The sequence below is a fragment of the Sorex araneus genome, chromosome 3 (assembly GCF_027595985.1).
Source record: "Sorex araneus isolate mSorAra2 chromosome 3, mSorAra2.pri, whole genome shotgun sequence".
Classification (NCBI taxonomy): Eukaryota; Metazoa; Chordata; class Mammalia; order Eulipotyphla; family Soricidae; genus Sorex; species Sorex araneus.
In genome coordinates this window covers 116,435,922-116,448,357 of record NC_073304.1, presented here as the reverse complement: position 1 = coordinate 116,448,357, position 12,436 = coordinate 116,435,922, and the positions used below count along the sequence as shown (strand labels likewise).

The window sequence follows — 12,436 nt, the reverse complement described above, 5'->3', positions numbered from 1 at the left end:
AGATGTGTATAGGGATGCTTTTAAAGACCTCTGTTTCACTAGATTTCTTTTTTTTTGTTGTTATCACATTTAAAATATGGAGAACTTTATTCACTGAACAAGGAGGTAAATTATAGCAATCACATCCAAGATCTTGTATATTAGCAGTAATAAGTTCTTTTGCCCAGAGTAATAGAGAAACTCAGTTGAGCGCTGATGGGGAAGATGCAGTGCTTCTTCACAGAACCAGTTACCCACCGTGCAGTGTAATGAGGGAGGAATATGACACAATAAAAAAAATCTATATGGTTAGAGTAAAATCATGGCAAAACTCTTGCCTGAGAAAGTTCATCTCCAATCTCTAATTATCTTCTGTTTAGGTGTTTATTTAGGTCAAAGCTCCTCTAACAGACTGGCGTGAGGGAGACTAAAGGATGCCTGGGTGTAGACAATGGTGGGAAGCGTGTTGTTGACAGGTGGTTTCTGTTGTGTCCCTGAACAGCTGCAGGTGAGCACTCACCCTGCTGCCCTGAGCCCCGCCCCGACAGGGCGATGGGAGCAAGATAATGCTCCTAAAAACAAGTACGGGTATTTTTAGGAAGGTTGTTTTACAGGAAAACTCTGCTTTGAGAGTTAGTATTTCAGAGACAGCATCCTAAGCAGATGGTTGGAAAGGCAGACCCGGAGTGTATACAATCCGCACCCTAATTTGGAGTGGCTTTTTTGGGGGGAGGAGGGGTTACATCTGGCGATGCTCTGGGGTTACTCCTGCTTCTGCATTCAGGAATTACTCCTGGCGACATTGGGAGACCATATGGGATGCCGGGGATCGAGCCAGTGTCGGCCGAATACAGGGCAAACACCCTGCCCACTGTAATGTTGCTCCGGCCCTCCGAGTGGGCTTTGTCTGCCAGACATACATCAGTTGACTTAGTGGGTTGAGTAGTGAGAATGAAGAATCTTTTTTCATTAGGTTTAGCCAAGTATCAGGGAGAGTGCTGATGTGGCTCCCCCAAAGCGAGTGTTCCCTGAAAAATCAATGGACTCTGTTTTACTGGTTATTCCAGTGTGGATTGGTTCGTAGAAAACATTTCCATGCCAATAATAGAACATAAGGGTTCATCAGGTGATTTGCTTTTCTTTCCCAACAGATTGAAGCTTCATGCTCTTATACTTTTCCAGCTCTGTTGGAATGTATTGAATTTCTCTTTTATGTTTGTGTTTTCTGTACCATACAGAAATTCACTTATGGGAGTATCCTTAGCTTTTCAGCCTCCTCTTAAAAGTTGCTGCCAGTCTTTCAAGAACTGTTATATACTTAAGTCCCTTGGAATGGATACCAAGGCGTGAAATTAGTCATTCAATAAGTATCAATGGTGAATGTATTGATAGGTACTTCAGACAGTACCAAGATATCTATTTAATCTATCTATTTATATATGTAGATAGATAGATAGATAGATAGATAGATAGATAGATAGATAGATAGATAGATAGATAGATAGATAGATCTCCACCAATAATAACTGTAAGTACCCTCTTCTCCTCACACGGCCGACCCACATTCGATTCCTCCGTCCCTCTCGGAGAGCCCAGCAAGCTACCAAGAGTATCCTGCCTGCACCTCGGAGCCTGGCAAGCTCCCCGTGGCGTATTCGATATGCCAAAGACAGTAACAATGAGTCTCACAATGGAGACATTACTGGTGCCCGCTCGAGCAAATCGATGAACAACGGGATGGGACAACAGTCCCCTACCCCATCCCCTTAGAAAGAAGCAGGTTGGGGAGGAAAATTAGGTATTGACAGCTGTGTATGTCTCCATACCTCTCTTGGATATGACTTCTACACTCCCAGTGACCGTTACTGAGTGATCTATAACTTTAGGTTAAGACTGTGATTAGGTATTACATAACATCAGGTGAGAAAGTTTTCCTATAGATTTTTCTAGTTTTGTTTTTTGGGCCACATTTGGCAATGCTCAGAATTTATTCTTGGCTCTGCCTCAAGGATCATTTGAGGTGGGCTCCATGGATCATGTGGGGTGTCAAGGATCAGACCTGGGTCAGCTGTATGCAAATCAGGTATCCTAGCCACTGTAATGTCCCTCTGTCCCTTTATATTTTGCTTTTGTCTTAAACCGATTATCCCCAAGAAGTAGAATTGCACTCAAATGTAAGTGACAGTGACAACATAAGCAGTTACACCCCAAAAGTGGTACAATAAGCATTATTATAGTATCCCATTTGTCATTGATGGTTATTTCACACTTTATATTGTGGCCATTAAGGGTAGATCTAGCTATATTAGAATAAAGAATAGAAGTAACTTTTTGGGGGCATATTGAAGGGAGGAACGAGTTCCCAACATGGAAGCAGATTGTTCAGCAAATGTACTTTGAGGCTGGAGCTATAGCAGTGAGCAAAGTCTCTGCCCTCCTGCTGGAGCTTTCATGGTGTAGAAAGTGAAACAACATAGGCAAATGCTTCAGGAAATGTCAAATAAGGACAAATGCAAGGCAGAAAAAGAAGGCGAGGTGTGTACATAACTTAAAAAGACAAATGCCGGGGATAGCTTCAGGTAATACCTGCACAGAGTAAATAGTGAAAATAGTGATGGGGGCCGGAGCGGTTGTACAGCAGGTAAGGCGCCTGCCTTGCATGCAGCCGTTCAGCCAATCCAGCCGATCCCTGCATCCCATGTGGTCCTCCTTGCACCACCAGGAGTAACCCCTGACCACCACTAGGTGTGGCAAGGAAAGGAAAGGTGAGGAGAGGAGAGGGGAGGGGAGGGGAGGGGAAAAGGAAAAGGAGAAGTGTGGAAAGAACCTGCAGGCAGCAGTCCAGAGTTCCTGGGCCTTGAGAGCAGGGAGGGGTTTGCTCACTGCCAGACCTGCCTCCTGGCTCTCTGCTCAGCGCGGGAGACTGGGGGCAGGCATCTTGGTAAGTGGCAGAGCATTACCTCAATCTCAGTGTTCAGCTTAAAGCGATAAAGGTGTACGTTCAAATGAAAGATGTGTGCAGGGGTCTTGAAACAACCCTTTGTACAACTTGCTTTGGTGTTACTGAGCTCCAGTGTAGGAAACAGTCTCTGAAGATGCACATCGCCAGAGTGAAAACACACACACCAGCAGACAGCTGGGGTAGCCCCTGAGTACCACTGGGTGTGGCCACAACAACAACAACAACAAAACAGATGAACTGTTTGTTTTATGGTTATTAATTTAAGATTTTGTATTTTTGTGTCTTTTTTTTCCCTTCAACTCTTGCTTTTCCATTGAGCTCACTTTTCACTAAGTCTGTTACTGGACTCTTGGCGCTCTATACTCTGTTCCTGGACTCCCTGACAACTTTTTTCCTATTTCATTTCTTCCCAAGCCCTCTAAGGTTAATATTTACCACAGGAGCTTATTACCAAATTAAAGTCTTTTCATAAAGTATTTCTAAGCTCTACTACAGTTCATTTGTGCTGATGTTTATTAAGGATTTCATTTTTCTTTTGGTCTGTCTGTTTTGATAGCCAAGCTGAATTTTGCAGTAATCATAACAATATTTGAATAAAATCTTACAATTTACAAAGTACTTTTGCACTCACTCACATTTGAACTTTAGCAGCCCCTACAGCTAGATAACACGTACACTAATAGGCCCTTTTACAAAAGAGGAAGCTGAATGAATGAAAAAAGTTTAAATATAGGTATTTCCATAATATAGGAATGAATGTCTTTAGCACTTGGAATTACTAAAATATTGTAAGTTTTATAAGTAGATTCAAAGAAGTTGTCGGTGACTAGGGAAAGGAAGGGTTCAGTCCCCAGCACTGCCTAATCCTCTAAGTACCACTTGGTACCAGACCCCCAGGCCCCAAAGAACCCATTCCATAGGATGGTTGTTACACCAGCTTCATGGGGTGTCAGGAAGAGTAAAACTCATGGAAACATAAAGTAGTAGAGTGGTTGCTGAGGGCAGGGAAGAGAGCAAACTGGCGAGTTAGTGTTTAATGGGAACAGAGTTTTAATTTGGAAAGAATTGAAGAAGCCTGGGCGGGGAGTCTTGGTGATGATGCTCTTAGAGTCTGGGTGCATGTATACTTTAAAATGGTTGCAGTAGTGATTTTCATATTATGTGTATTTTGTTTTGTTTTGTTATTTTTTCTTTTTGGGTCACACCTGGCGATGCACAGGGGTTACTCCTGGCTCTGCACTCAGGAATTACCCCTGGCAGTGCTCAGGGGACCATATGGGATGCTGGGATTTGAACCCGGGTTGGCTGTGTGCAAGGCAAACGCCCTACCTGCTGTGTTACTGCTCCAGCCCCACATTACGTGTATTTTGCCACAGTTTTAAAAATAAAGGAACAGGGGCTGGAGTGATAGCACAACGGTTAGGGCGTTTGCCTTGCACACGACCGACCCGGGTTCGAATCCCAGCATCCCATATGGTCCCCTGAGCACCGTCAGGGGTGATTCCTGAGTGCAGAGCCAGGAGTAACCCCTGTGCATCACCGGGTGTGACCCAAAAAGCAAAATAAATAAACTGTTATTATAAAAAAAAAAAATAAATAAAGGAACAAGTCAAAAAATATCTCATGTCAGACAACTCTGCTGGAAAATTTAATTTTCTTTTTGTTAACCCATATTTATCCAAGTTTTATGGTCTGTAGTTAATGGAGAGCAAATCTCCTTTGGGAGGGGTGTGTGTTGGGGGGGGTGTTAGTTTTTGGACCACACCCAGTACTGCTCTGTTGAGGACTCTGGGCAAGGCTCAGGAAACTGTATGTGGTGCCCGGGATTGAACCCTGGTTGGCCGCATGCAAGGCGAGCACCTTACCCACTGCACCGCATTACCACTCTAGCACTGGATAACAAGAGAGAGAGAGGGAGGGAGGGAGGAAGAGAGAGAGAGTGTGTGTGGCCACAGCTGGCAATATTCCTGACTCTGTGCTCAGGAAATCACTCCTGGTGGACTCAGGGTACTGGGGATGGAGCCCTTGTCCTCACATGCAAGGCACATGCCCTCCCCTCTGTGCTGTCTCTCCAGCCCTGGAGAGAAAGCTCTTATCCTTCTCTTGGAGAAAGGAAGATCCATAGGTGGCCTCTTCCCTCCGCCATTCCAAGATTAATCAGCTCCATCCCTTCAACTAGATCATCCTAATGCAAACACACTTCCTGCAAGTCTGTATTGGTTTTTTATCTTATAAATGTTTGTAATTCAACCATATAATTCATTTTCAGTCTTTTTTGAAAGTAGTTAATTATGTCTCTGATACTGTTGTTCTCTAGGTAATATTTTATTGATTTCTTCATTGACCCTAGAGTTAAGCATGATTTCTTCATTGACCCTAGAGTTAAGCATGCTTTGTTTCCACTTATGTGAGTTTTGTTTTCCCTTTTTTTTTTTCCTGGATTTCTAGTTTCATATCACTATGGTCTGAAAAGATGCTTGATATGATTTCAGTATCCGTGTGTTAAAACTTCTTTTGTAATCCAACATTTGATCTACCTGTGATTGTCCCATGGGCACTTGAGAAGAATGTTTTAGGATGAAGTTTGTTTGTTGGAGGGGGCGGAGACCACACCCGACAGTTCCCAGGACTTACTCCTGGCTCTACACTCAGGAATTACTCCTGGTGGTGCTTGCAGGCCCACATAGGAGAGCCAGGATTGAACCCAGGTTGATCCACCCTACTGCTGTACTACCTCTTCGACCCCAAGGATGGGAGTTTTTATTGAGTCCATCTCTTCTTTCATTGAGTCTGTCTCTTCATTTAAGTATTCCCTGCTAATTATTTTGCTTGGCTGATCTGTCCATTTCCGTAAGTAGTCTGTGGAGACCTCTTCCGGTTACTCTGTTGCTATGGGTGTCTCACTTTCGGCCTGTTGATAATTGTCCATTTAGGCCCTCCTGTTCGGGGTGCACATATGTGCATGACCATTTACATTTTCTTGTCAGGTGGCCCCTTTATCAACACATCATATCTCTTGGTCTCTTTATTTGGTTGAAAGTCTAATTTCATCCAGCATGGGAGCAGCGGCTCCTGTCCTCTGCCCTGTGTTTTTAATTTGAAACCACATCTGGCTCTAGGTTTCATTCTTATTTCATTTTTAGATCTGATACTAGACTTTTGTTGCATAGTATAGGTGGATCCTGTTTTATTTTACTTTTAAAAATCCAGCCAGCCATTCTCTGTCTCTGGGTGGGTTACCTGAGCTCACTCACATTTGGGTGATTATTAATGTAATGGGGCTGACTGCAGGTCTTTGTTTCTCTTATTTTTCTCCTATTTGTTCCCACATGTCTTTTCATGTGGATGGTTTGCCCTGATGATTCTGTCCGTTTTTCTTTCTTTTTTTCCTTAAATGTCCCTGCTCCAGATTTTTGTTTTGTGGTTACCATGGGGATTGTATCATTCTTTCTATATCTAAAAAAATCTCTTGTGCTGTTATCTACTCCTCATTTGACTGTTCTTCTGTCTTTTTCTCTTTCCCCTTTAATCTTGTTGTTGCTTCATACCATTGTTTTGTTCCTGTTACTGTATCACTATTTTATCTCCTTGCACAAGATTTTTCTATCATTTGTTTCATCTTTTCATGTATAGAATTCCTTTCAACATTTCTTTAGAGCAGATCTGGTGGTGGTAAACTCTATGAGCTTTTGTTAGTCTTTATTTCTCCTTCATATTTGAATAGTAATTTTGTTAGGTGAAGTATTCTTGACTGGCAGGTTTTGCCTTTGAGTCGTCTAGGTCTGGTGCTTCACTCTGCAGCTGTGGCTTCTTTTGAGTGTCTGGTCAGCCCTGGCAGACCGTCTGTTCCTTACTCCTTTCCCCTCACTGACGTCAGTGTTCTTCTTGATTACTGACTGGACTGTGGATCGGTGGGCCTCTTTGGATTCTGGTGTGTTTTTCCTTTTTGGTTTGGTTTTGGGGTCATACCTGGTGTTGCTCCGGGGACAAGATGGGATGCTGGAGATTGAACCTGGGTCAGCCGAGTGCAGGTCACAGCCCTCCCCTCTTTGTTATCTCTCCAGCCCGGCCTCTTCGGATTCTGAAACATCAGTGTTTCTTGTCCTTGTCTGTTCGGTGGTGGGTTCTTTTCCTTAGGTCTTTCAGCCTATCAGTTCTTTGATGATATTTTCTGCTCCCTTTCTCTTTTTCCCTTCTGCTGGATGGGATATTTCCTATGGACTTCCTTCTTTGTTTCCTAGGCCTTGTTTTTCTTCCGTTTAAGTCATCGCTGTGCTTTGTAGTTTTCCTACTTGTGTCTCTGCTTAGAATGTTTAACATCTCTTTCTCTGTGGAAGCACTCCTTGTGCTCGTCTTAAAATTGGTGTTTGGCATATTTCTGTGTTTGGTTGAGACTCTTTAACATAAAAAATCTTTAACAGCTCTTCTCCATCTTTGTCACCTCGTCCAGTTCTGTCTTTTATTTTGTCCTCTGGAGACTTCTTTTGCTCTCGTTCCCTCCCTCCACACCCCCTTACTCCACACCCCCTTCCTCCTTCCCTTCCCCCCTCCTCCCTCCCTTAACCCCTCCCTCCTCCTCTCTTCCTTCCTCTTCCTCTTTGAGTTCCATTTTATTTCTCATACCATTAGCCTGTGCTTTGGCATCTGGGTTGGTTCCTTTATTTTCCTGAAGGAGGCGCAGTGGCTCTAGTGCTGAATTGCTCCTTTGTATGGCCCTGAAAGGAGGGGCAGGACCCAGGGGGTGGGCGGGGAACAGGTCAGGGGTTTGCTCTGCACTGCTCCTGGACCTCAGTGGCCACTTCAGTTCCCCGTGTCAGGTCCTTCTGCCTCCAGCTGTGGGCCCAGGCTGAATGCTGTTCTAGTCCCTGATGGCGGAGGGAGGGGACCCAGCAGGCTCAGCTCCTGCTAGTCTTCACGTAGGAGTCAGGTGTGTCTCGGGCACTCTAGACTTTGAGCAGGTGAGACCTTCCCGTATGATCATCTTTGGGGGCCACCCCTGTTGGTGCTCAGGGCTACTCCCGGCTCTGTCCAGGATCACTGCTGGCAGTGCTCAGGGACACTGTGTATGGCGGGGAGTCTGACCCAGGACTGTTGAGCTCTTTCCTGCCCGTAGTAGTTTCTGGTTGTACGTTAGCTGGGACCTTTGCTTGCCAGCGTCTAAGCTGCCACCCTGCCAGAAATCCTTCCTAGTAGTTTGAAGATGCTTGAGGCGGCCTTTATCCCAGGACCACCATTACACGAGCAATTAGGAAGAGGTGCTTTCTGGAGCAGTTTCAGCCTGTCAGTACATGTTAATTTTTGAGATACATTGGAAATATTGGGCATGTTGATAAGAAAATGTGATCAACAGAGCAGATTTCGGTAATGTCAAAGAAATGAAGGAAAAATTGCACTGTTTAATTCCATTTTCAGACCTCTTAAATATGATTTGTCCATAATGACTGGTATAGAATTGATTTCCAATTTATCCAGACCTCTTTTCTCTCTGTAATCTATTTTAATCTATTACCAGGGATTATTTTTTGAAACAGTTTATATATGTAGTCTGATTGGGAATAGTGAATTGTACTAATTCTGTGACCCATTTACATACATTACTGGAAAAGTTTCATTTCATACAAGTGACAATTTTTAAAAGTTAATTAGACTCAGCTGAGGTTAGCAAAAAGTGCTTTGAATTATCAATAATTCAGTAGGGCAGACAGTTCTGTATAATGCAGTAGTTTTATAGGGTATTGTGAGTATTGTGAGATAGTTATCCTAAATGTATGAAAATATCGTGAAGGGATAGCATCTATGTTTTCTGTTATTGGGTGGAGTGTGGGACGCCAGTCTTCCTGGCCATGAACTGCTAGCAACCTTTGTCCTTTGTGTTACCTTTAGTTAGGAGCGAGAAATGAGCATGAATGCTGGCTGAGGGCCATGCCTGTCTTACAGTTAAAAATTCATCTGGGAAAGAAAAATGCAATTGCTGATTTGGTTTTGTTTCATTGCATGAATGATATGTGACATTTTGTAAATTATTTATCACTGCAAGGATGGCAGCAATGTCTTGAGCATTGTTATAGCAGATGAAAGCAGGAATCCCATTAGTACAAACACTGGGTTTTAGCTAGAATCTATCAGGGGAATGTTGTCACTTTAAAACCAGATTGTTCTTTTAATTGCTATTTAAGGGAACAAAAGTGTTCCCCAGGTACTGCAGTTGAGTGGTTGCAAGTAATAACTATAGATCCATAATTATGCAGTGCTGATTATCTGGCATTTCAAAAAATATGACTAGATAGAGTTAGTGACCAATTTGTTGTCGCTTGCCAATTAAAAAAATTGGTAGCATAGGGTTTTTGTATCCTTAGATAAAAGGCTTACCTAAGGCTATATTACATATATATATACATATATTTAGATAAGTCTTTTATCTAAGTCTACAAAAATATATTTGCATACTATCTCTGAAGGTAAAGCCTGTGTATATTAAAAGAATAAATTAAACCAAAAACAAGGTAAGAGAATGAATGCTCATAATATGAAATAAAATGAACAGACATATTGAACAAACCCCAAAATGCTTCGTCATAAGATGAGTTGTATTTTTTTTTTAATGAATATTGCCCCAGTGAACCAACACGTATGTTGGAATCATTTCAGCCATTGAAATATTATTTTAAATGTGAGGTAGTATTTTTCTAGCTAGCATGTTTCTTTCATTTATTCAGTTCTAAGTATATTTTGAGTCATATCAAGCAATGATCTGGGCATTTGAGATAGAATAACTGAACAAATGCAGTTTGTTCTTTGCTGATGTATAATTAGGAAAGTTAGCTCTAGCAAAATCTTGTTTTTAATTTACATTAAAAAACATTTGTGGGGCCGGAGCGATAGCACAGCGGGTAGAGCATTTGCCTTGCACGAAGCCGACCCGGGTTCGATCCCCGGCATCCCCATATGGTCCCCCAAGCACTGCCAGGAGTAATTCCTGAGTGCAAAGCCAGGAGTAATCCCTGAGCATCACTGGGTGTGACCCAAAAAGCAAAAAAAAAAAAAAAAAAAAACATTTGTGATTATGAAATTGGAATGCTCTGCCACAGAGGCGGAGTGGGGTGGGGGGGATGGGATAGGGGGCTGGGAGGGATACTGGGTTCATAAGTGGTGGAGAACGGATACTGGTGGAGGGATGGGCTCTCAAACATTGCATGAGGGTAAAACAAGGATGAAAATGTGTGAATCTGTAACTGTACCCTCACTGTGACTCACTAATTAAAAAAAATCAATAACATAAAAAAATAAATAAGAAGAAGAAGAAGAAAACATTTGTGATTATGCTGTTTTATCACCCTAAATTTTTGATTCATGAGATTCATATATAAATATGTTACAGCCACATTCAGATAACTAGGAAATAGTATGTGTAATGGCTTGGAATATGTAAAAAAAATTGTAGTTTTCATACATTTTGGCTGTTCAAAAATAACATCAGATCTGTAGGGATAATCAACTACTCATATGGATGTGAGTAATAGTAATGCTGCTAGTTATAAATAATAATATAGACACTAAAATATATGCAGTGATACCCTTTCAGTAACAGTTTTGCAGACTACAGTGCCTGAAAGGAAAATGAAGAGGTGGGGGGCAAGGTGAGATTGTTGTGGGAGAGAGCAAGGGAGAGAGACAGGCTGCAGGGCTGTGGGGGGGTGGGTAACTGGCACATTGGTAGCAGGGAAGGGATGGGTGTTGGAACATTGTATGACTGAAACTCAATCATGAACAACTTTGTAACTGTATCTCACAGTGACCTTGTTAAACTAAAAAAAAAACTCAACAAATGCTAAAATGATAAAAACATTAAAGCAGATGTATTCATTGTTAAAAGCAGTTCCTGGGGCTGGAGTGATAACACAGCGGGTAGGGCGTTTGCCTTGCACGCGGCCGACCCAGGTTCTAATCCCAGCATCCCATATGGTTCCCTGAGCACCACCAGGTGTAATTCCTGAGTGAAGAACCAGGAGTAACCCTGTGCATTGCCGGGTGTGACCCAAAAACCAAAACCAAAAAAAAAAAAACCAGTTCCCTTCGTGAGTTAGGTACTTTTTAATTAAGTGGGAATATGAGTGATTGAGAATTTATAACAGATCTTTTGGTTTTGGGGGAATTTGTCCAGGGGCCACACCTAGTGGTGTTCAGGTGTCATGAGAGGGGATTGAATTTGGGGTTCTCACATGCAAAGCAAGTGCCTTTGAGCTGACTTCCCAGCCTGGCTGGGATCGGTGTCACAAAGGGCTCATTTAGTGATTCTTCAAAATTAAGTTCTTGCCTTAAAATTTTCAGCTAAAAATATTTTATGTCAAATATTTAATAGCATAATGAATAACCTGCACTAAAATATTTGATAAAGTTTAAACAGTCTATACCAGTTAGATGATATCCATTGACTGTAATATCTAACAGATGCCATTTTATAGGTCTATAAATCATGGCAACAAGTAAGATTTCTAATGAGTACCTAATAATGTTCATGTTCAATATATATAAAGACATTAGGTTTTATTGCTTTGATAAAATTACTTCATGCTCTTTTAACATCTGTGTCAATACATTTTCAAGGTAACGGGTCAGGTACCAAATGAGGTTAGACCATTTTTTATTAGGAAGGGGTCTGAGTATTTAGTCAGCAGTTTTTCTTAAAAGAAAAAATTTTGAAACGTTACTTATTTATTTTTAAATGGGAATTAACTGCATTTTTCCATTTAAATTTTGTCACAGCCCCGTGCCGATCCCATTCCAATATGTAGCTTCTGTCTGGGGACGAAAGAATCAAATCGTGAAAAGAAGCCAGAAGAACTCCTGTCCTGTGCAGACTGCGGCAGCAGCGGTGAGTTGGGACCTTCACATGTGTGTGCCATGACTTCCCATGTTTGATACACACTGCTTACCTCTGTCAGAACTATTTCCATCGAAAGCAGTGATTTGGTAACATTTGAGACATCACGTTATGAAAGCAGATGCTTATTTACTTTTATAGTAAAAAGTGGGGGGATATGAGGATATTATTAGCACTGACACAAAAATGTTTATATAGAATATTATTATTTGTAACTAGGCACTGATTTCTTACCAGCATTGGTAATTCAGTGAGCAGTATTCTATGTGAAGAGAAAGGAAACTCACTTTGTATTTCAAAGTGAATACAACTGGAATCACTTGTTTTTCTCTAAACCTGACATCTTAATACAGTCTCAGATCTTGACACCTACTGGTGAAATGAAGTATTACAGCCCAGCTCTGTATGATTCTCAGTAAAAATCAGAATTGAAGTGGTAGAATCAAGAGATCATCTGTCGTAAAATAAATTTAAATTGCCTAAAATAAGATAGGAAAAGAGTGATCTCTATGGAAGATGACACCAAAATCAGTAAATGGTAGGGGAGCCACTGGACCTGTGGTAAACCACAGTGCTTTCAAAACTAAATGCTTTGAAAGGCAGTTATCATTTCT

General features: G+C 41.7%; 1 protein-coding gene across 7 annotated transcripts in view; it reads left to right on the top strand.

The window, feature by feature from the left end:
- The window catches only part of KAT6B (lysine acetyltransferase 6B), a 205,613-nt gene that overhangs the window by 126,754 nt on the left and 66,423 nt on the right, over positions 1-12,436 (top strand). For all 7 annotated transcript variants that reach the window (XM_055130258.1, XM_055130256.1, XM_055130257.1 and 4 more), the window contains one exon: positions 11,705-11,813. In XM_055130258.1, the coding sequence (XP_054986233.1) occupies positions 11,705-11,813 (109 nt within the window). The remainder of the gene's footprint in view (positions 1-11,704; positions 11,814-12,436) is intronic.